Source organism: Thermobia domestica, chromosome 11 (assembly GCF_964235325.1).
Source record: "Thermobia domestica chromosome 11, izTheDome1.hap1.1, whole genome shotgun sequence".
NCBI lineage: Eukaryota > Metazoa > Arthropoda > Insecta > Zygentoma > Lepismatidae > Thermobia > Thermobia domestica.
This window is the reverse complement of record NC_137464.1, coordinates 263,110,689-263,136,759: the sequence shown is the minus strand read 5'-3', so window position 1 is coordinate 263,136,759 and position 26,071 is coordinate 263,110,689. Positions and strand designations below refer to the sequence as shown.

Below are 26,071 nucleotides of genomic sequence, written 5' to 3'. Positions count from 1 at the left end.
TAGTGGCAGATCCAGGATATGATCAAGGGAGGGGCTAAACCATAGTTTGCAGTTTTATCCAGTGTAAAGCAGGATTGAAGCCCATTTTATGCAGTGTATACTTGAGTGTGAAGGGGGGCTATAGCCCCCTTGGATGCGCCTCTCTCTCTCTCTCTCTCTCTCTCTCTCTATATATATATATATATATATATATATATATATATATATATATATATATATATATATATATATATATATATATATATATATATATATATATATATATATATATATACTCGCTGAGATTAACAGAATATGCCGTTTAAATCCACAAATTCAGCCCCATTAGCACTCTAAGGAGGATGGTGACATGTAAAGATAATTGAAAATTATCGATATTAATGTCAAATTCATAGTTTTGGGGCTCCACGAGTTCATTGGTGACAGTTTCGGTGCCCTTTGTGTCCAAAATGAAACGTATTCTCCCAGTGCGAAGAACGGATATTCTGCTAGTCTGTAATAATAACTAACGGAAGTTTCACTTAATATATTTCCCACTGCACAAATTTACTCACTTGTGCGGTATGTGCGTGTAAAGTAGAATTAAAACCTGATGCTTTAAGTATTTTTCCGTTAGCGAAATACTGTACATTGTATATACAGTAGGACGTCGATAATCCTAACGTCAAAAATCCGAACGCGGTCCCTAGAAGTTTTTTACATTTTGTCTTAACGCTAGCGATAAACAAACAATAGCGTGTCCATCGACGTTATGTGAAGTCAGTGTTTTTACAGAAGTTCATTTATATGTAACTAGCAGCGTTCACCCCGCTTCGCTGCGGTCACCCCGGAACGCAATAAACTTTGTTACTTAGATAATTTTTACTTTTTCGCTTTCAAGTGATATGATAAAAACCATAGAAGATTGCAGTAAATCTTAACATTATATCGCCTGTCATTTATGTTAACCCGCCCCGCTTCGCTGCGGTCATCCCGGTGCTGGCATATTGTAAAAGTGTCTGTAAAAATAAGCAAATCTTTTAAAAAATTTTAAACAGAAGATTCAAGCTATTTTCCGCTGTATATCGCCTGTCATTTATGTTAACCCGCCGAGTGACACGGTCATGCGGGTTGCATATAAATACGTTTATTTTTACCTATGATGAACTAACAAAGGATTTGTGGACACCTGAATGGTCAATTATCTCAAGACACTGGTAATTAAAAATTAAAGTGATATGATAAAAACCATCTAGGGTCCAAATCCTAATAACCCAACAAAAATGAAAGAAATTGGTTCAGCCGTATTAGCGTGATGAGCGGACAAAGAATTGTACGTTCTCTTTTATATATATAGATTGTTTGTCATGTATTTTTATTTTTATTTTTTTCTTGGGCCTATAAGTTTTAAGTGTGACTTACAAGAACAGTGTTATTTAGAGTACAAGCAAGTTCTTCAGAAACATTAAATGTAAGTAGCCTTACGTACGGTATTGTAATTACTGTATGTACTGAATAACCACTGTATTGATAGAAGAACATACCGTACAGTATATGTAAGCCTAAATGGCATTTTCTTGGTCATTTTCGAAAATCCGAACAATTTGAAAATCCGAATACCTGTGGTCCCAATTAGTTCGGATTTTCGACTTCCCACTGTATATGTTGCAGACATGTTACAGCAAGTAAGGTTACTAACATCAGGCCAACAAATAGTTTTTAAACTACATTTTCCTGTTTTTGCCAATATTTCCGTAACAAATTATTTTTTCCTAATGGTTTCAAAATTTCCGGAATTTTACATAGAACAATGAAGATATCTCTATGAAATATATGTTTGATTTAACATATTATCTAAAATGATTCTGTGATTAACAAAAGTGATGATTCTGATAACACCCAAATTTTCCGTTTTTTCCCCAGCTCGGGAAAGCAGTAAAAAAACTTTTTTACCCAAAATTTCCGTTTTTTTCACAGGCCTTCACAATACTAGTCTGAACATACAGTGCACCGAACACTCCTAACGATGGCGAATGTTAACACCACGACATCAGCAACTATAACTGAAATGAACACGTGACCATCGCCACTAGACCTTGGCACAATGCCAAAGCGTTGCATTGCCTGATGAATCCTGATATCTTCTTCATCATGACGATGTGAGGGTGCGAATCCGTCGTGTTCAAAGGGAACAGCTCCTTGACATCTGTACTGCGGGACGGAGACAAACTGGCTGCGGCTTAATTATTATCTGGGAAACATTCAGGTGAGCATCCATATGTCTAGTGGAGCTCGAGCAAGGCACCATGATGGCCGAGGTGTCGCACGCTGCTTGCAGACTACGTACACCCCTTCATGACGGCTATGTTTCCCATCGGTAGTGGCATTTTTCGACAAGATAATGCACCAGGTCACAAGGCCAGGAGTGTGATGCTGTGGTTCGATTAACGCAGGAGCGAGTTCGAAGTGATGTGTTGGCCCCCAAACTCTCCGGATCTGACCCCAATCGATCACATCTGAACAGAACATTGCAGAACATTGCGACCATACCAAGACGCTTTGCCGTTGTTATTCGTGTCAAAGGGTGGACATACTAACAATTAGCTAGGTAGTCATAACGGTCTGTCAGATGTGTGTGTATATTTTAACTCGTATATTTTGTCTCGACTCGAATTCGAGTCGAGTCGAGACAGAGACTGTCGAGTCGAGACACGAGTCGAGACAGCAGCATATTTTCGAGTCGAGACAACATTTTCTCGAGACGAGTCGAGACAGGCTTAAATCTCGACTCGACTCGACTCGAGCGCATCCCTAGTTGTTTCCTCTGTTGGTGTGCAACAAACAACGTAGGTAACGTATGATATTCCAGCAAGGATAGGTGTCGAATGATGCTTTTAACAAGATGAAACGTGTTTTTTTGTGGGTTACTAAATAGGGCTTTTAAGAAAAGATTTATGCAAGATTGTGTGTGGACCGTTGTACTTGCCACAGCGTCACGAAAGAGGAATGAAACGCAACTTGAGACTATTGAAAGTCAGGTCTGCTGATATTTACAATAATTGGTAGAATATGGAACAAGGAGAAACCCGGAGACACCAGTACAATGATGTCATCGAACACGAATTACATGATTTGGGATCGACTCCAGGACTCCTGGATTCAGATCTGAGTGCTTTATCATGCAACCACGATGCATCAAGGATGATATATTAAAAGGTAATGTTTACATTTCAACAATGTTCGAGCTGTGGGGTATATAGGAGCTCTTATGGCTAGTAGTCGCCAAGTCTAGTAGATGATGATGCTGATAACTCATCTCCATTTGCACTATCGGTAGCTAGTGCAACCTACTTCTATGCTAGTTGCAGCCATGTCTTTTCCAAACAAATACCACTGTGTACATCATGTATTTATGTTGTTCGTTCATGATGTTTCAAACGGTTCTACGTACGAGAATTACAACTCAGCTTCCACGTCGGATATTTGCCTCCGGCACGAAGAGTATGTCCATTTCGTGTGAACATACCCTTACGTCGCCACTGTTCCTAATCGATTTGTACATGAATCGAATCTCCAGGTCAAATAGTGCACTATTTCTTTTGACCCGACCCTTCTCGACAATTCGTTCTCTAGTTCTATTCATTTTTGTTCTATTTTGGTACATTTTCGGTGGGCTATAGCTCAGTACTGACACATTTTTGGATAACAACTTCTTATCTTAAATCACTTCTTTTGTCATTCTCCATCATTCCTTGAAGTTTAACCCATCATTAAAGATACACCATATATCTATCTATCTATCTATCTATCTATCTATCTATATATATATATATATATATATATATATATATATATATATATATATATATATTGCTATGCTTCACCCACTTCCATATTAACTAGATAGGGGCACAGTGGCTCAGTGGTAGAGCGCTTAGCTCTGGTGCGTGGAATCCTTGGTTCGATCCCCGGAAAAGTAAGCTTGCAGTGGACAAAATGGTGTCCGTGGGTTTTCTCGGGGTAATCCCATTTCCTCCCATTTTCTCGTTCCACCAATTTTTCCATCATCATTTACTTGCCTTAATCATCGCATCTCTTAGCCTAAAGGGCAAAATCATGGAATGTTAAACTGAAAGATTTCATTTCTTTTTTTTTCTTTCTTTCTTATTAACTAAAACTGAAAAATTGTAGATGCGTAAACAAGATAACGATCCTTTATTTTTTACATTAACTGAGTTTTCTGGTGGACAGTCACCATGTACAAGTTTTTTTTTTTCGCGGTTCTCTCGTCTCCTCCCATTTTCTTCATTACATCATTCTATTTATTTTCATCGTCACTGTCTTCTTTAACTTACATGACATAACCAAGGGACGTAAAACTGAAATATTTCATTTCTTTTTCTCTTTTCCACACAACTTTTGCTGGAGTTGATCTTTTACTATAAAATTACTTATGAAGCGCCTACTGCTCAGAAAACCCAAAAGGCACAGAAGTACGATTGGTTGTAGATTAGTAGACATTCTCTTGAGATCAAAACTTTGAATGACCTATTGTAAGTCTTGTAAAATGTTGTTAGGGAATTAAATATGTAAGCTCACACGTTGAAATGATACAGCTACGTACTACAATTCATTGCAGGATATTTAATAAAGACTAAAAGGTACATAATAACCATGAGAAACTGTTAAAAACAAAGCTTTTAGAATACACAAAAAGGAGAAGATAATAAAATTCAAAAATATAATAAAAGCATTGGGCGCGTGGTCCCTCGACATTAGGAAAAGCGACCAATTCTTTTAGATTTAGTTCTTCTTTTAGTGCATTATATTATCTTCTCCTTTTCTGAATTTATAAAAGCTTTCTTAACAGTTATTATTAAATACTCTAAAGGAGAAGATAATGAAATGCATTAAAAAGGAGAATTAAAGCTAAAGGCATTGGGTGTGGTCCCTCGACATTAGGAAAAGCGACCAATTCTTTTAGATTTAGTTCTTCTTTTAGTGCATTATATTATCTTCTCCTTTTCTGAATTTATAAAAGCTTTCTTAACAGTTATTATTAAATACTCTAAAGGAGAAGATAATGAAATGCATTAAAAAGGAGAATTAAAGCTAAAGGCATTGGGTGTGGTCCCTCGACATTAGGAAAAGCGACCAATTCTTTTAGATTTAGTTCTTCTTTTAGTGCATTATATTATCTTCTCCTTTTCTGAATTTATAAAAGCTTTCTTAACAGTTATTATTAAATACTCTAAAGGAGAAGATAATGAAATGCATTAAAAAGGAGAATTAAAGCTAAAGGCATTGGGTGTGGTCCCTCGACATTAGGAAAAGCGACCAATTCTTTTAGATTTAGTTCTTCTTTTAGTGCATTATATTATCTTCTCCTTTTCTGAATTTATAAAAGCTTTCTTAACAGTTATTATTAAATACTCTAAAGGAGAAGATAATGAAATGCATTAAAAAGGAGAATTAAAGCTAAAGGCATTGGGTGTGGTCCCTCGACATTAGGAAAAGCGACCAATTCTTTTAGATTTAGTTCTTCTTTTAGTGCATTATATTATCTTCTCCTTTTCTGAATTTATAAAAGCTTTCTTAACAGTTATTATTAAATACTCTAAAGGAGAAGATAATGAAATGCATTAAAAAGGAGAATTAAAGCTAAAGGCATTGGGTGTGGTCCCCGGACATTAGGAAAAGCGACCAATTCTTTTAGATTTAGTTCTTCTTTTAGTGCATTATATTATTTTCTTTTCTGAATTTATAAAAGCTTTCTTAACAGTTGTTATTAAATATCCTAAAGGAGAAGATAATAAAATGCACTAAAAAGGAGAATTAAAGCTAAAGGCATTGGGTGTGGTCCCTTGACATTAGGAAAAGCGACCAATTCTTTTAGATTTAGTTCTTCTTTTAGTGCATTATATTATTTTCTTTTCTGAATTTATAAAAGCTTTCTTAACAGTTGTTATTAAATATCCTAAAGGAGAAGATAATAAAATGCACTAAAAAGGAGAATTAAAGCTAAAGGCATTGGGTGTTGTCCCTTGACATTAGGAAAAGCGACCAATTCTTTTAGATTTAGTTCTTCTTTTAGTGCATTATATTACCTTCTCCTTTTCTGAATTTATAAAAGCTTACTTAACAGTTATTATTATATATTCTAAAGCAGAAAATACTATCTAGTAAAATGCACTGAAAAAGGAGAACTAAAGCTAAAAGCATTGGGCTTGGTCTCTCAACATTAGAAAGTGTGTCCAATGCTTTAAGTATTAATTCTCATTTTTAATGCGTTGTGTTATCTTCTTTTCTGCATTTATGAAAGCTTTCTTAACGATTATTAATTAATATTCTTTCCTGCTTCCATATCTGTATTCTTTTCCTTCCTGGATACAGAACACAAAGAGTATACAGGGAAATGAGTAATCTTATAAAAGTTATGGACACACTGGTGAAGTTATTCACAATTTATATCGAAAAAAAAAGGCCAGTCACGACTTTTTGGCAGGGTTGTCCAGACACATTTCTAGATATTAAAGTAAGAATAGGCTATTCTATTTTCTCTTGATTTCTCCTCATGTGTTTAAACAACCTTGCGGAAAAGTGATCGCTTACCCTTTACGATATAAATAGTCGCTAACTTCACTCATGTGTTTCTAAATGCGTATAGTCAAACTCTTAAAATAACGCTAAGAACGTAGGGATGCGCACGAGACAAGATTTGAGGCTGTCCCGTCTCAAAAATATGCTGTAAAAGCGATGTCTCGAGTCGAAAAACGTCTATTTCTCTACTGGAAGAGCTGTGTCTCGACTTGACTTTTGTCAGGAAAATTCTGTCTCGGCTCGTCTCGTGCGCATCCCTATAAGAACGACTTCACTTAGAGCTTTGTATCATTTGAACATGATACATATATGGAACGTCACTTTTACTGATAAATATATCTTTAAAATAAAAGAAGAGGAAGCGATGAAACTCTAAATTCTCATTGGAATTGTTTTATTTCCAGACGGCAGTGGGAAGGAGACATCAGGAAAGTCCAAAAGCCAATCGAAATTACAAACTCCACGAATCGCTTTCACAGACGATTCCATCCCAACGTTAGGTGAGCTTTTCTCTTTCTCTATCAATTCATATACAGTGACAATATGTTTTTTATTAATAGTTTCGTAAAAGAACTCTAAAGAATTTTAATATAGTGTTTTAATAAATTCTAAAATGTCATAATACGTCTTCTCCTATTGTTGGAATCAGTGGCGGATTTAGGAATCTCAAGTCCCTAGGCAATTTATGGCTGGAGTCCTTTCGCCTGCTACTACACCACCCTCTGATAAGCTGTCCCCTAAATGAAATTGTTCCAAAAGATTTTTTTCTTCTTCTGATGCTTCTCTGAGTTCTGCCGCCATAGCAAGTTTGCCTTGTTTGCCTAATTGGGAACCGAATTCTGGTTCGAATAATATATCGTTATAATATAGTTGATTAATCTAAATGTTCTACTAATGAACAAGTGCCAGGTATACTTGGAATCTAGCCTTTTATAGACATTGTTTTATAAAATGATATAGTTGTAATAAACAGTAGCTAAGTAATGTTAATGCTCTGAGTTAGTGCAGTAGGTAGATAAACGTGTGAATGAAACACCTTCGTTTTGCGTATCGTTCTAGTACGAACATGTGGTTTATGAAGTATTCTCTAAGTTTGAGGTTTGGTCGCAAGGATTAAAAAAAAAAAAAAAAAAAAAAAAAAGATTGCCGAAGCATCTTCGAATGTTTCTTCTGCTTTCACTATGAATCGATAATCGATAATTAAGAACTTACATAAATAAATTGAAACATGCTTTTGGCGCGGGAGGCCCGGGTTTGATTCCCGGCGGGAACTCATGTAGTTCGGATTCCAGGTTTAGGGCACCGCCTTTTTTGTGTGTCCATTCAACCGCCATCTGGAAAGACACTATTTTCAGTTAGGGTCAAATCACTGTCACTTTTTCTGGAGAATCCATATGTGCAATAAGAAATAGGGATTTCCATTTAAAATTGGAGAGTTCCCCGTACCCCCGAAAGGAGTGGTAATAGGGGGTTGCGTTTGGTATCATTGGATAGCTTTTACAAAACAGTTTACACGTGTTATTTTTGTTTTGCTTATCTTTATACTTCGCGAGATATTGGACCGTTCCGGGACTTTTTCCGTTCCCTGTATATACGTCTAATTGTAATAATTTCCATTCCTGTTCCCCCTTCTCTGTTGAATTTCCAAAAATCTCTCCTTAATGGTTCTTAGCGTCTTATACTTCCTGTTCAAATTTCAAGCTGAAGTAGTTTGGCCTGGGCCTTGATCGATCAGTCAAGAATTTTCATTTATATTGTAATATCCTATACGTGGTCTGTATTTGAAAGCAACATATGCTTGATATTTATGAACAAATGCACGTGCTTTCTTACTACAACTACTACAAGCAATCAGACGACAGGCATTCTCATCATCATCAGCTCATGTGACAGAAAAGGAAAGCTAGCACTGTGCTATCCAGAAGAGGGATTGAAACAAGCTGTAAGGCTTTCATCGCCATGAACTTTGGCTCGTCATCCCCCTCTCTTAGCTTTCCTGGAGCTCTGGGAACTCCTAAACCACAAACACTTAGCTTGCCTGCAACTCTGTGCTTTTCTTTCCCACTTAGTTTGCTTGGAGTTCTGCGAGACCTCAATCTCTCTCTCTCTCTCTCTGTTTTCCTGGAGCACTGTTTTTAAATCACTACCACTTAACTAGCATGAAGTTTTGTGGTATCCGCCCCTTTGCTTCCTGGGTCTTGGGACACCTGTTTATTCAGATGTACTGTATAGAGAACGTTGTATTTAGGGACGCACGCAAGACGAGACGAGACAGAATTCTCGTTACGAAATTCGAGACGAGACAATGATCTTCCAATAGAAATAGTGTTCTCGAGACGAGACATAACTTTCGCGGTACAACCTCAAATCTTGTCTCGTGCGTATCCCTAGTTGTAAAGATCTTCAATTCACAATTATAGTGAATTCTTGTATTACATTTGTATATAACAAGAATTTTATAATAAAAGATGGGGAAAAACAAATCTAATGTGCTAAATTCTCTACCTATTACTTTATTAAGGTGATTTCACAATATACAGGGTGTTTCAAAACAACAGCGGCAACGTTTGGGAGGTGATTCCTGACACCAACATAAGACAAAAAGTATAGACCAATCTGGGTGTACAAATGCTTCCTTTCGGAGTTATAGATTGCCGAAAACAGGGAAAATCAACTTTAAAGGTCCATAGCTCCCAAACTATGGGACATACCGTAGTCGGGTCAAGACTTTACTTAGGATCTAATATGTGCGCTATCCAAAAACACATGTTTCAGAATCCTAAGGTACTCACGCAACAATTTTTATAGAGGGAGTTTGGCTACAGACATATAATCTGAAGTACTCACCAACTACCTCTATAAAAATTGTTGCGGAAGTACTGCAGGATTCCAAAACTTGGATATTTGCATAGAGCACATATTAGTTCCTAAGTGAAGTGTTGATCCGACTACGGTTGGTCCCATATATTTGGAGCATATATGGACCTATAAAGTTCATTTTTTCATGTGCACCCAGGTTGGTCTATACTTTTTGTCTTATCTTGGTGTCAAGAATCACCCTGAAACACCCTGTTTAGAAATTGTAACCCCTAATACTCTTTTCTTCTCTTCTTGAATAAATATGGTAAAAACGTTAAAATACGCTTGTAATTATTTTAAATAAAAAATCCAAATTTTATGAATCGAACTTTAAGAGATTCCGAGTGTCATTCTTATTCCCCTCTCCCTTTCGTGCCATACTCGTTTATCCAAAAGTCGTTCCTTAGTAATACCTTGTGTCACAAATACGATTTTTATATACTGTCTAAATTTTATTTTCCAGCTTAATAATTGTAGCAGTTTGGCCTAGATCTCGTTCAGTCTATCAGCACTTCTATTATACAGAGAGATGAATTAATATATACCGTAAATTAATCATCGTTGTACCACAAATTGTCTTCAGCACACGGCAAAACAAATTTGATGTAAAAAAAAAAATAAGATTACAATTGTTCTATCCCCACATAAATTATATTTTTCATTAGTTTGTAAATTGCTAAGAGGACATACTGTTATCTCCTGTGACATACTTGGAATGGAGAATGTTACAAGCTGAAACAGTTCCTCCCACATACGAAGGGCAGGCGAATGAACAACCATATGCTTTCGTGGAACGATCAAGCGATTAAACTCAATGCATATAAATGACCGGAACTCAATTAATTGCCTATGCATTGCAGATAACATCAATATTGGTGGAAACATTTGCAAATCAGGCCACAGACTCTTATAAATATTTTTTATATTAAATGAAGGTCAGTAGAATTAGCTATAGCACAACCTTCATTTGGATTGGTTAAAGACTTCTACAATGTTACAAATTATATAATTAAACGTTTTTGAAGTAAAATTCACGTTAAAATCAAATATTTAATACTGATCCCTATATCTGCTTGAAATAAATTAGTTCTAAAATGTTATTCAAAGTGTCAACTACTTCGCAGAAAACACTGTGTCTGTGGCACAAATACAAACGTTCACTTGAGCTATGTTACCTTTTAATACCACTTGGATTGGCATAAAAATCAAATTACATAATGTTTTTTCTTCGTCTGCTTGAGCAAAATTAAACTTTGCTGGAAAAACAACATACGAATTCTACGAATGCACGAAATTCAATTTCATTACATATATGTACTCATACTTGCTTGTTTTCTTTCTTTTGTTGTATTTGTTGATATCAGTGGCGGATATACTTGAGGCAGAGAGGGCGACTTCTTCCGCACAAAGTTTCTTTTTCAGTATTAATTCGTTACGAAATACAAAAACATTATTTTTCTCGGCTGTCAAGACTGTGTAACATCAAGGCTGGAAGAGCCCAATCATACGCAGGCATATCATTTGAACTGTGTATACTTCAGTTTCTAATTTGTTAATTCGGTCGTGCAATGTATATGATTGATCCTTTGCACGAATAGTTGTAGGAAAGAAGTTACGATGACTGATACAATTTGAACTACAAATTAATATTTTATCCTTGTGTCATAGAAAAGGGTATAGGCATGAGATGTGGAGCCCAAAATATAAAATGCATAATTTCTTTCACCTTAATTTAAAAAAAAATAAATAAATAAAGCAAAAACAAAGGGGATCAGTGTCTTCAGCTCTCCTTATTGGAACGACAATGAATCTCAGATTTTTGCGTCTCCATTGATTCATTAGTGTTTACTTAATTTAACAGCAGCGAGGCTATATAAAAGCTACCGACAAATCTGAAACAAATCATACCTTTATTTAAAAAAAGGGAAATGTATCAGTCTGTGAGTAACGCTAATTCCAAATAGTTAACAGTCGCAGCTTCACTACGTTCGTTGTCTGTTTGACTTTATTTGAAAATCTATAATGATGATGCGTAACAAGAACGTGCTTTGCTACTTATTAATAAATGAAAACAAGGGGCCCCATTGGGGAGAAGTAATACATTACTTAACATCACCCCATCCTTGTAAGGTGATGTCGTATAGCAATGGACATCGGTGGAGGTAGTGATGAGATCCCTTAGTGGAGAAAGCAAGAGGTCATGAGAGACTGCTAGCTTCCCAAACGGGCCAATCAAAATACGAACCATTGGGCCCAAGAGTGTGTGTGGTACCTCACCATGAATATATTGTTGAGGAAGGCTATTGTAGCCACACCTACCGCAAGGAAGCGATTGGTGGCCTCTAAATGGGAGTATCTGTCTGGTCCAGTTGAACTACGTCACCAATTGGTATCGATAATGGACGTTGTACCTCTTCTGTAAAATGAACCCGGGACCCTGTCAAGCCTACTGGGGAAGAGATATCTTCCAAATGGGCGACTAAGGCATGCTTTTGGGTCTAGGAGGTGGCTGGTTGGGTGCTTTAGCGATACCTTCTGGTGCTGGTTAAATGGCATGGAGGTAGGTAGGGTTAGGATCCGAGCTCCCCTCCGGGTAATTCTGGGTTGGGTTGGACTTTGTCAGTCTGCGATCATACGGTGAGATTCAGTACCTTCGGACTATGTTCTCCAAGAGCGAAGTGAGCTTGGCTTACATACTCCCGGTGCCAGCAATGCATATGGGAACAGGCTACTACTCGTTACGGGGACGATTGACCGAAAGGGGTGAAAGATGGTAGTGCAGAAGACTTCTTTTAAAGTTTGTTGAGCAATAACGGACCGGCTATAAGTGTAAAGCTGGTCTTAAAAGAAGGTTCCCCTTGATGTGACCATAAAGAATGCAAATAGGCACTTGTAATATACTCTGTACCTTCATTATTAACTGATTTACTTACATCAGAAGATATTCGCGTTCCCCTTGATCGGTGTATCAAACCTGCACTTTCGGCGCACATAAACAGCTGCTTCAGTCCATACGACACTAACTCTTTATCGCTGTGCTTACTCTTCAATCACCCTCTATAATATTAAATGAAAACTCTTCGTGGGTTTTCTCTTTTTTTACACATGAATTGAACAACTAATTTTCCCCCCGTAATCTTGATTTATTTACTTTCTTTCGAAGATACATATACATTTGCTTAAGATACATATACATACACTTTCTTTCGAAGATACATATACATACACTTACTTTCTTTCGAAGATACATATACATTTGCTTAAGATACATATACATATACATACACTTTCTTTCGAAGATACATATACATACACTTACTTTCTTTCGAAGATACATATACATTTGCTTAAGATACATATACATATACATACACTTTCTTTCGAAGATACATATACATACACTTACTTTCTTTCGAAGATACATATACATTTGCTTAAGATACATATACATATACATACACTTTCTTTCGAAGATACATATACATACACTTACTTTCTTTCGAAGATACATATACATTTGCTTAAGAAAACTAGCCACCCACCTTCTGAAACAAACTCGTAGTTTTACCAAATAAACGAGAATGTTCTTTGGTTGTTTAAGATCTTTACTTCAAGGCAAAATTCAAGATTATCTTTTGTATAGTTTTGAGAGTATGTACTGTTGAAGAAAGATAGATGGTAGATGTTCTGTTGAACAAGACTTTATATATATATATATATTCTTATGTTTGATCACAAACCACCTGACTTGGTACAACATAAAATAAATACTTATCGGAATAAACCTTGGTTATCTGCTGAATTCTATGGCAGAAAATTCTGAGATATTCATGGGCGAAAGGAGTGGGAGGTTTTTCGTCTCAACAAAAATCCTCGCGTCGTCGAGAGAGATTTACTTTTCGTATGTAAAAGGATTTCTAACTTTGATACTCTTCTCCCATGGAAACCAAAAATGGGTGGAACAAGAAGGTGGGGGTAAGGTTGGGGGTACTTTCAATCAACGTGCATGCACCCAACAGTGAATCCTTATCTGACTTCCTTCTTCTCAGAAGTTTTGATCCACCAGAGACGATGGAGATAGAAAGTCAAAAGTGAATGAACGCTTCAATAATCGTGGCCTTGATTTTACGATCTCTTCCCTTTCCCTCCCCTTTCTTGTAACCTGAATTTACCCTGGGCGTGACCTTTTACTCTTTCACTGGGCTTCAAACTAACCAACATGGCGGCGCTGCCTTGTCAAGAGGATTTTAAAGGCCTACGGCGATGTTTCCTCCTCGTTCTACTACTAGTGTTGCCTGCGTGGTCCAATCTGTATTCTCTCCCTCTTTTCACAACCAAAAAAGATTTTACAACACTTTGCAAACAGTTTCTGTTGTATATACCTCCCTGGATAATTCATCCTCAGCCGTTGAGGACCTCAGGGCACTGTTCATCTTCGGTAAGAAAATAAAAAAAAAATGTCGCTGATGTAACAACTTGTTCGACAGTAGTTTTGTTTAGTTTAGCTTATGCCTGTCAATATTGGTCTTTTCTCTACCCTCCAGAGTCAATTTACACTACCAACACAGAATGCATGAAAACATGATATACAAGCGTTGCATTCGATCCATATTTACTATGAATCTATTAATTAAAGTGTATAGTTGTACCTATACTAGTTTGTATTTTGTTTTCTACCTTGAAACAAAATTACCGCGTCTAGGTACTAAGTAAATGCATGATTGCAAGTGGAAAATTAATTTGCAAAATAAATATCACATTTGCAATTTCTCCGCTCCATACTTTTTTCTAACAAGAAAATGCCAACACAAAATGTTGCTTTTCTTTACAACATACTCTTCTCGTTTTCCCCTTGTGTTAACAAGGAAATCATTCATGAAATGAAATTTCTAGTGTAACGTCCCACGATTACCCTTTGAGGCTAAAGAAAATGGATGATTAAAGAGAGTGAGCGATGATGAAAGAATTGGTAGAATGAAAATATGGGAGGAAACGGGAGAGCTTCAAGAAAAAAATACAACCACGATGTCCACCACGAGCTCGTGTGGCCGAGGACCGAGCTGAGGACCTCTCACACCAGAGATGTAGGTTTTACCACTGAATCCTCCCCAGGAAAGCGTTCAGTTAGTGTGCTTTACAGTCTTCGCAATACCATTAGAGTGTGACAAGCTTATCTGAAATTACGTGAATAAAATTGAAGGAATTAGAATTTGTGACAACAGTGAAGTACGCAAGGGGATTAAATTTTCCTTGAGGGAGGACGGTGGTTCAGTGGTAGAGTGCTTACCTGTGCTACGTGGTGTCCCTAATTTGATTCCCGGCCAGGTAAGTTTCTGGTGGACAATATTGTGTCCGTGGGTTTTATCGGGATACTCCCGTTTTATGCCACATTCACATTGTACCAATTCTTCCATCATCATTCACTTGCTTTAATCATCGTCTCCCTTAACCTAAAGGGCATAATCGTGTGACGTTAAACTGAAAGAAATTCTCCTTGAGCTCGGTAGTACGGAAAAATAATTATTTATTATATTGAAATTTGCATTAAAAACTACACTTGTCCTGAAAGGGAAGGGAATTGGATGTTTGAACTCCCCTTCAGGAAATTCTGCATAGCTTTACACTACTGTGTGACTGACATACCTCGAGAGAAACGTGACTACAAGGCAGGGGTCATGGCAGAAAGTGCATAATAGAAACATTATAGTGTCTAATAAAAATAAGCCAGTAGCCAATCAGAAGAAAGATATCTTAGCTGTTGTATGTATATACAATTGTACAGTTATCCTGTATCACCTAGTGTCTCATGAAGCCAAAGAGTTAGTTGGTGAAACTGTGACAGGTGTTGAATTTTAATGAAAATATATAGTTTCGCTCAGCAAATAATTAGTTTGTATTTAAAAATAAGGTATTTAAAGCAGCCGGCAACTTCTTAAAATTCGTATAAAAAGCATGTAATTTGTGCAAGAACAATACCTCTAATGAAAGCTATACCATGTATATGGAGAAGCTTGATATTGAACATCAGAACCACTGGGAAAGTTAAAAAGTAGATATTGGTTTTAGAAAGTCATACGTCGGGAGAAGTTAGGAAAACGTGTCATGTGCGTTGGGAAGGATAGACACACTTACCACAGGCCGTAGATGCTGTTTTCATCTTGTTGCTTTGGTGACCGAATTATCATTACCTGAAATTCTATAATATGATTGACATTTAATGGGAAAAAATGTCCCAACATCAGGTATGGATAAATCGATATAATTAATCAAGCTAAACAAGATAATAGAACTGAATGTAAAACCTCACGATTAGTATTTAGGAAAATGAAGAAAAAAACGAATTTGTTTGTAAACCTAAAAAAAAGTGATGCTGTGCGAGAACACTGCTACCTGTTAAGACGAAACTAATTGTAAACCTTCATCAAGTTCTTTATTATCACACTGGCAAGATGACAATGCATAAGATGAATTTATAATTATTTTTTTAATTTTAATTACTGTTTAACTGAAATATTATGTAAAAATGATATTTATAGTAAGGATCTGTATACCCACACGTATTGCAAACCTACTGTTCCCACTACAAACACGTGCTTTTACAATTATAAACAAATTGTGCCAGACGACGGAAAGAGACTGTACCTCCAGGTAGTAACGAAGAGGATTCGGAAAACTACGAAGAAACCCGACTACTCCTCCATAGGTCCTCCCTCCAAGAAGATGGCTATAAAAGAGGATGATGGATTCAAGAAGTTATCATTACCAATGCTGATCATTCACCTACAAAACCCTTCTTTCAAGGCCGCCATGGGCTACGGAGATATTCTGTAATACCTTCTCCCGAGCCTGCTATGAGACACGAAGATATCCTTTAAATGCTCCCGGGACTGCTATGAGCTACGGAGTATAACCGATCCTATCTGAGGCCGCTCTGGGCTAAAACAAATATCCTTTATCTCCTGTGGCCTAGGGGCTTCATTCATACTGTACACTGAAAATATTTAAAGAAACTTAGAAATTTACAAAAATAAAAAATAAAAAATTGTAACATTTTATAAGACATTTTATAATAAAAGGGTGAAGGGTTAAATTCTCTGTACATTACTTAGACTCTACCTGCAGAATATTGCAATGTATACGAATTATCGAAGAGTAGGTAAATTCTCATGTGTAGTTTCCGAGAAAATCGATAAAAATGAATTTTATTATGATGCTATTATTAATAATTCTATTAATAATTAAATAATTTAAATAATTTTATTATTTAAAAGATGTCGTTCGTTAACAACAACAACAACAACAACAACAACAACAACAACAACAACAATAATAATAATAATAATAATAATAATAATAATTGTCATTTAGGTGGAACAGATTATTTATTTATTTATTTACTATATATGTAAAGTGTTGTATCTATTGCTGTTTGTCTGTTGCTAAGAGTAACACCAACACCCTGTTGGTAACACACATATTTGCTAACAGTGAGCCAATACTAATTGTAATAACCACTATGTATCCATATCAACTCCAGCGGATATTGTTGTATGTGCTTCTAATTGATGCAATAAAATCTTGATTGGATCTTGTTTGAAATTCTTTCTTCTAAAATATATATTACCACGACAGAAAATGTTCAGGTTGAGAGAATACTACTTTGGCAAGAATACTACTTTTTCGACTAGAGTCTGCCATCTAGTGAGGTAGCTAGGAGAAGGCAAACGGGGCTTGTACTCCGGGTGGCGAATTGAGGCGAAAATTGGATAAATATTTATTTTCGCTATAAGGCAAGGGAAGGAGTTTTAGTAAACTAAAGATCATTAAAAAATAGCTCAGAAACTTAAGACAACAACGACTCACTAATCTTAGGATCATGTCTATAGAGTGTAAGTTAGCTTCAAAGTTGTCTTCGGAGGACATTGTAAAACCCTCTGCAGCCAAAAGAGCCAGCAAAGTTAAATTTTAGTTTCAGTATTTTATGTTTTCATTTAACTTACATCGATTTAAAAGATTTGTAAAATGTCCCAGTATAATACTCGAGACAACAGCTTGACTGTTTGTCATAATTAATTCTAAAACGATAGACTGTTGATTCATTCTACACATATACACATCCCGATATAATTCCAAAACCATTGTGATTTGCAGTTATTATGATAAGACTATAAGAATACGTCAAGCATGCTACCCTCAGATTATTTGGCAATCAAATACTAATTAGTTTGCTGTTTTATCTTGTACTAAAAATTAAATTATGTTTTTCAATTTTGAAATCAAGCTTTACCACTTGAAGAAAAAATGGAATAGGAGAATTAATGGGTGATGCCAATATCAGGTTTAGTCGGGGAGCGATTTGGTTTGATAGGTTAGGGAGGCGTGAAAGCGAGATCTTGATCCGGGTGACAACTACCCTAGTTGCATCGTTGCTGCCATCCCTTTTAAGCGAGACTTTCCTGTTAGGTCTTCGTACGTAATATGACATTTACAAGTGTGAACATCATAAACAAGGCGCAAATGTAAACATCAGAAATGGCCGACGGATAAAAACTATTTAAATGTATAACTACAAGTCTATTTGATACAATCTATCCCTTCTGACAGTTGTTTTCCTGTTTTTATCCTCCCTGCACGTGGCCACAACAATCAGGTAAGACTGTTTCTATGGCAACAGCACATTTAGCCAATTGTAATGGCTCATTTCTCTCGCTCTCTAATGGTAAACATTTCTACCCTTTCCGCACGTTGCCTATTTGTATATAAATAAATGCACATTGTTTTAGTCGAATGTCAACTTGAGTAGTGGACCTGCTGGATATTGAGAGAATTCTTTTTAGTTCTCTTTTGTGACATTTAATTTTATAAAACTAAGATTTACTTGCAATGAATAATTTTGTCTTTCAACACCGGATACAAAAGCCGGCAACACAGCATTGAGTACCACGTGCGCGCAGCGAGCTGTCAGAAGTGACAAGTAGTATCAATTATAGTATAACATTAGTTTTTTCACATCGAAACGGTGAGTGCACTTAGTTCGAAATATAATTCATATCGAATCAACTGGAATTGTAAATTTAGAAGCATTTTTAGCCTATTATGCTATATTCTACTTCTTGGGTCAACAATCTTTTGATTGCTTGGTCCCAGCTTCCCACTCTGCCTCGGATCATTCAATTCGCGTCAGCTATTGTTTTATTGTAACAAAACCAAACCTTTTCTTGTTTTATTTTTATTTTTATTTATTTATTTTTTTTTTTTTTTACAGACAGAATATGTGGTATTAGAAACTTCAAATTGTAACAACCAAGAAAATACTATCCTATTAGTATCCTACAGAAACCGAACACAGCTTCCTGTTTTTTTTTTTTTTCTTTCTTTCTCCTGTTGTTTTGTTTCCTGCCGTGGTTCATTGCCAAAAATCAACGAGAAGAACATCATTAATTTAGATTCTATTTTTGTGAATTAATGCTCGAATCTAATTCATTTCTTGTTCATTTAATTCTCTTCCATATAAGAACGGTTTGGACGAACATAATGGTCAATACAATGTACCGAATAAGTCGACTGTGACGTAGAGGTCTCCACGGCCCGAAATTTTTAGCCCGGGTCCGGCACGGCCCGTGAATTTATAATGTGAAGCACGACCTGAGTCCGAAATATGTTTTAGCCTTTAGGTCCGAGGCTGGTCCGAGCTCATGTGATAATCAAATGAGCCCGAATTTCAGAAACCTTTTTGATAATTAAAGCAAAATTGTATTTTTATTTACAGCAATTAGAAGTTTAATTATGCATTTTAAAAGCTTACATGATTCAGAGAGAATGTCGAAATAAAGCTTATCGTTTACATTTACTAACTATATGAATTCTCTCAAGAAAATTGTCATTTATATAAATTCCGTCTTCCCTTAGCCTTGGTGCATAATTGTGGTACGTTAAGCTAAATATTTCATTTCATTTCATTTATATAAATTGTCAAGAAATGGAAACATGAGTGCTTGAAATATTTAAAACAAAATGTTAATGTGTGTAAATTCTTGTGCTTACTTAGATAGTCCTCAAAGCAGTCACTGTCAATTGCTGTCAGGAAAAAGAATGGAATCCTTACTCTGCTGCTCAAACTTTCACTATCAAATAAGCTAAGCATATTTATTTCTGTTACTTTTAGATTTTCTCTCTACTACACAGCTTTATTCTCAATTGATAATAAAGCTCAACATTGATAATCGGATTTTTAGTGTGGTCGTCTCAAGTCACAAATTTAGATGTGCTTTCAAAGTTCTCCAGAAAGAACGGTCCGATAAATATCGTTGTACAGTATATTTACAAAGTTAGGCCCGAAAAAGCCCGAGAAATATGGTTGTGTATTTAAATATTTACGACCCAAATGCGCCTCGAGCACGAACTGATCTACGCTTTGTAGACCCGAACCCGGCCCACGGGCCTAAACTCGCGTGCTCGGCCCGAGTCCGTGCAGACCTCTACTGTGATGATGTTCAAAAAACATTCCATGGAGATTGCGAACAATCTTTCCACAATATTCACCATATTTGTAATAAGTTTATACTATGACAACACGCTATTCCGTCGTGAAGCGTTCCATTCCTACCCGTGTCAAAAAGTGACGATCACGCGTCATTCGGCGCTCCGTGACTACTAATCACAAAGACAATAGATGAAGATCATGCGCTATTCGGCGCCCCGTGACTACTAATCACAAAGACAATAGATGAAGATCATGCGCTATTCGGCGCTCCGTGACTAGTAATCACAAAGACAATAGATGAAGATCATGCGCTATTCGGCGCTCCGTGACTACTAATCACAAAGACAATAGATGAAGATCATGCGCTATTCGGCGCCCCGTGACTACTAATCACAAAGACAATAGGTGACGATCACGCGCTATTCGGCGCTCCGTGACTACTAATCACAAAGACAATAGATGAAGATCATGCGCTATTCGGCGCCCCGTGACTACTAATCACAAAGACAATAGATGAAGATCATGCGCTATTCGGCGCTCCGTGACTACTAATCACAAAGACAATAGATGAAGATCACGCGCTATTCGGCGCCCCGTGACTACTAATCACAAAGACAATAGGTGACGATCACGCGCTATTCGGCGCTCCGTGACTACTAATCACAAAGACAATAGATGAAGATCACGCGCTATTCGGCGCCCCGTGACTACTAATCACAAAGACAATAGGTGACGATCACGCGCTATTCGGCGCTCCGTGACTACTAATCACAAAGACAATAGGTGGCGATCACGCGCTATTCGGCGCTCCGTGACTACTAATCACAAAGACAATAGATTAAGATCATGCGCTATTCGGCGCTCCGTGACTACTAATCACATAGACAATAGGTGACGATCACGCGCTGTTCGGCTCTCCGTGACTACTAATCAGGAAGACAATAGATGAAGATCATGCGCTATTCGGCGCTCCGTGACTACTAATCACATAGACAATAGATGAAGATCATGCGCTATTCGGCGCTCCGTGACTACTAGTCACAAGCACAATAGATGAAGATCATGCGCTATTCGGCGCCCCGTGACTACTAATCACATAGACAATAGATGAAGATCATGCGCTATTCGGCGCCCCGTGACTACTAATCACAAAGACAATAGATGAAGATCATGCGCTATTCGGCGCTCCGTGACTACTAATCACAAAGACAATAGGTGACGATCACGCGGTATTCGGCGCTCCGTGACTACTAATCACATAGACAATAGGTGACGATCACGCGCTATTCGGCGCTCCGTGACTACTAATCACATAGACAATAGGTGACGATCACGCGCTATTCGGCGCTCCGTGACTACTAATCACAAAGTCAACAGATGAAAATCGTGTAACGTTCAGTGCTGCCAACTTACTTGAACAGAAAGAGAAGAGACAATTTAAAAGTTACGTTCTTTATGCGAGACCCTATATAATTAGATATAATTATTCCAACTGTGAGGTCACTTTTCCCGTTACCGCGTTAACAGATATGTTTAACAGTTTCTTAGATTCGATACCCTCAAATTAGTGTAAAAAGCACAATTTAGGGATGGTATCGAGACGAGACGAGTGGTGTAATAATGTAAGTCTAAAGCCATCTTACTACTTTGTAACTACTTAGTATAGTTTGAAAAACAGTATTATAGATCTTAGTTAAGGAACCGGTTTTTCACTTCTCCTGTAAAATTACGAAATTATGACTTGATTTAGTTTACCTCTGAGATCTCGATATAAAATCATCACCATCATCATAATCAAGCATTATCAATCCACTGCTGGATGAAGTCTTCCCAAGTTTTCTCTACAACTATCTATCTTGGGTAATTCTTTTCCAGGTTACCCCCCAGTGGTTCCTGATTTTGTCACGTAGTATCGAATCTAAAATTGTTTTCGTCTATCGATCATAATTTCGTCTTGCAATATGTCCATCACATTTTTCGGTCTGTTTTAAACATTATTTCATTAGTACCAGTCATTAGTTGCCAAATAATTCATTTCTATATATTTGGGCTACAAATAGTTCATATCCTCTAATTTTAGAGCACAGAAACGCTACTTTTTGATCTTCGGATCTTGCAACACTGACTCAATTATTTAAACCAACACAATGTAAGAACCCCCATTTGCTGGCTAGTACGCTTGATTTTGGTTCGCATGGTCCCGAGTTCGATTCCCGGTGGCGATGATGTTCAACGACCGAAGTTTGTCGGATTCCACTATGATTAGTAACTCCACGTCTCCTTTAGCCGCCTTAGCATAATCGTGAGACGTTAAACTAAAACAAAACAAACCAAAAATCAACACAATGTGTATTACTAACTGTAAGTCTTTGAATAATTGCATATAGCTATATGGTATGGATCGAGTTTGAGGTAGTCGGTGGTCAAACTATAACAAATGAAATGCAGTTAGGGTGTAATTCAAATTTTAATAAAGCAGTGTTTTAATCTAAAAAAAAAATACACCAGGCTTAAGGCTTACGGAGAACAACTAGTGTTACTGAAAAGTTATCAATTGCATTTAATCTCAAATACAATTTGCTTTTACATGTATTGCTGGAACGAAAACTTTGACATTAACATTATAAGTAGCCCAAAGACTATGAAAAACATCGTGTTTTGAAAACATTCTTGCACCATAAAACAAATTACGAGTAATTTTAAAACATTTTGCACTTTAGCTACGTTATTTGCACTATATTTATAATAATATTTAGCAATTTATTTAAGTTCGCAACACTGCTTAAAATAATGTAACTGAGACTTGTTGTAATTAAAACTACTGAACACTAATGTTATAATGTTCCTGCCATTTGAGTTATTAGAGATCTCCAAAATGTTTATGTTAGTGATATGTATTGTCCTTTGTTACACTGAATAATGTATGTGGTATTATGGTTTTATTTAATATCTAAATTAGAAATATGTAGAGCTCATTCGTGGCTAAGCAGTTAGCCAATTCGTTAGATTCCCGGCGGGAGCTCATGTGGTTTAGATTCAACGTTAATCAGTAGGTTCAGTCTCATATAACCTCGCTGCTGAAAGAGGCGTTAAACTCAATTAAAAAATGAAAAGAAATTTTTAAATTTTACGTCCCACGGTATGCCAGTTAGGCTAAAGGAGACTGTGATGATGAGAGATGAATGAAATGGTGGAATGAAGAAAGTGGGAGGGAACGGGAGAGCCCCGAGAAAACCCACGCACTAAACTAAGTTAACTGAACAGAAATATGTAATATCAAACGTAGTGCAATTTGAGAAATTACAACTTTATGTTGCGTTGGCAACATTGCTTGTTTATCTAGTGGTATTGCAGAGTATCTAGAAGAATTTCCCCTTCTATATTTCACACAGCATGTTAAAAAAATTCAGCATTTTTAATATATATGACTATTATATATAACTTGATGAAATACCCATTTTTCGCATGGGACCAGTATTTGGAAGTCAAGGCCTGTGGGAGTATCACTATCTCAGCAAAAGCGAAAACTATGTATTTGACACTAATATCGGTCATTTTGTATTATTTTTACATGTCTCGGTACCCCCTCCCCAGCAGGTGAACCCCGGCCCGCATGCATTGGTAGCTGAATTTGAAAGTCATCGCTAATGGAAGTGTCACCATTGATCTCAGCGACCGCAAAAACTATACATTTGACACTAATATCGGCCATTTTGGATTACTTTTACATGTCTCGGTATCCCTCCTGTGAACTCCGGCCCGCAGCTGAATGGGGTGAATTTGGAGGTTAATGAGATCGTAGTTTCACCATTGATCTCAGAAAACGCGAAAACTATTTGACACTAATATCGGTCATTTTGTATTATTTTTACGTCTCGGTACTCCCCTCCCCCGTAAGTGAACCACGGCCCGCATGCACTGGTAGCTAGCTGACTTTGAAGGTCATCGCTAATGGAAGTATTATCATTGATCTCAGCGACTGCGATAACTATGTATTCGACACTAACATCGGTCATTTTCTACTACTTTTACATCTCCCGGTAAACGCCCCTCCTGATTCAAAATTAAAAAAAAAAACGCTTCTTCTTGGTCTGAGGTCTGGGACATGATACTTGTCACCCAAATTTTGTAAATTTTGGACTCTCGTCTGGTCCCCAGGCCGCACACAGGCAATCAGAAAGACAGGCACGCAGACACACACACAAACAAACTCTTTCTTTTACTTATATTAGATATGATATACGGCGAGGATCCAAGGGGAGTGTTAAAGGGGTTATACCTCCCCTTGATGCTCAGCTATACACTGTATAAAACGGGCTTCAATCCTACTTCTTTCTTTACACTAGATAAAATGTCAAACTATGGCTTAGCCCCTCCCTCGATCATATCCTGGATCCGCTGGTATATACAGAGATGACTATACACATCAACAGTGGATTTTGTTTCGGGAGAGGCTTGAGAACGAGTAAGAAATATTTGTGTTGTACGTGCAATTCGAAAAAAATTATCACAAATCTATTTCGGGAGGGGCTTCAGTCCGATAGCCATCCCCTAAATACGCCACTGAACATTAGTCAATTGTTCCCATATTACCTAATACAGCAACGAAAGAAATTTTGAGTAAAGGTCAATCTAAATAGTTGTCTATATCAATATTCGAGACGAGACCGAGACTTTCGAGACTGACCTAAGTCTCGTCTCGGTCTCGTCTCAATTATAGAGCTCCGTCTCGGTCTCGGTCTCGTCTCGGTAAATAAAAGGCCGTCTCGGTCTCGGTCTCGTCTCGGTATATAAAAGGCCGTCTCGGTCTCGGTCTCGTCTCGATAATTCGAGACGATACCGAGACGAGACCGAGACTAGTCTCGGTCTCGGTACCATCCCTACCACAATTAGAAACTTACCAAGCATAAACACTTGTTTCAAATTATTGCTTGATATGAGTGGGTTGTTCTTTCTACAAATTGAGATAGAACGTTCTAAAAAAATACCTTTAGTTATAATGATTAGTATTGTTTCTCTTCAAGCATTCGATTCATCTCCAAATTTCCTGCATCCTAGCGACATCCTTTGGTATAATCTAAGAGGCAGCACAGGTAGGGAAGAATCTCGCTCTTGTAATAAGTATTCTACATAACCAGGCGAGTACTTATCTAATTTGAATTGTCTACTATAGACAATCAAGATCGTATTATTTTATCTGCAGTCACCCATCTTACAAGTTAATCTTTGAAGAAATTCACTTATATTTGTTGAAAACCAATATCCGCTTTCGAAGAGCTAATAAATCCTATAATATTTTAAAATGAAGTCGTTTCTTAAGGAGAAGAAGAAACCTTGCAAAAAAGAAAAGAAAAGAAAAGATGCCCTGAGCCATGCAGGGCAGCGTTGAATCACATGTGCAGTACAACATTAATTTTAATCTTTGTTTGATGTCTTTGTGGTCTAAGTGCTACAAATAACAGTTTCTCAGAGCGAAGCCTTAGTAAGAGAAAACACATCAAATACAAAGGAATCATTCTTCATATCTAGTCACAATGCAATATACGTCGTTAAAACTTCAGGGACCAACGGGTGGATAAGAAGGTGGAAGCCCATCCGTCCATCCCCCAAAGGAAAATGATTGAAGCAAACAGAGAAAATGGCGTGGGAAGAAATCCGTTAGATTGTTTTGTTGGAGGACCATCCATCACATCCACCACATGCTGAGCCCACACACATACGCACAGAGAGAAAGACACAAAGAGAGGGGCAAGAGATTGAATTTTGCTACGTGATGCCACTTTTGAGTTGAGATTCGGAAATTGTCCATGCCTCCACGTGGACGACCTCTCTCGTCTTCCATCCCAAAGTCGAGTTTCCTACTTGGATTTCGAACCAAGTAAAAATCGTCTCTCTGTGAGCAGAGAAAGCTGTGAACCAAAGACGAATCGGATAATCCAGCCTTGACTAAGCTACACACTACGATAACTCTTCCCCTGATTTGCTCTTTCCCGGGGAACGAAATGGCCAGGGAGAAACAGCTGACACGCCATTTACTTCCCAAGGATTATCGAGATTCAACTGTTTTATCTCATTTCGATGTTCATTTATCCTACTCACTCTCTCTCTCTCTCTGTTGGCCCTTATTTGTTTGACCTTTCATTCAGAAAA

The 26,071-nt window shown here is 37.2% G+C and overlaps 1 protein-coding gene across 2 annotated transcripts in view; it reads left to right on the top strand.

The window, feature by feature from the left end:
• Window positions 1-26,071, top strand: part of wake (ankyrin repeat and fibronectin type III domain containing protein wide awake) — an 865,293-nt gene that overhangs the window by 489,683 nt on the left and 349,539 nt on the right. For both annotated transcript variants that reach the window (XM_081732239.1, XM_081732238.1), the window contains one exon: window positions 6,984-7,079. In XM_081732239.1, coding sequence (XP_081588365.1) covers window positions 6,984-7,079 — 96 coding nt within the window. The remainder of the gene's footprint in view (window positions 1-6,983; window positions 7,080-26,071) is intronic.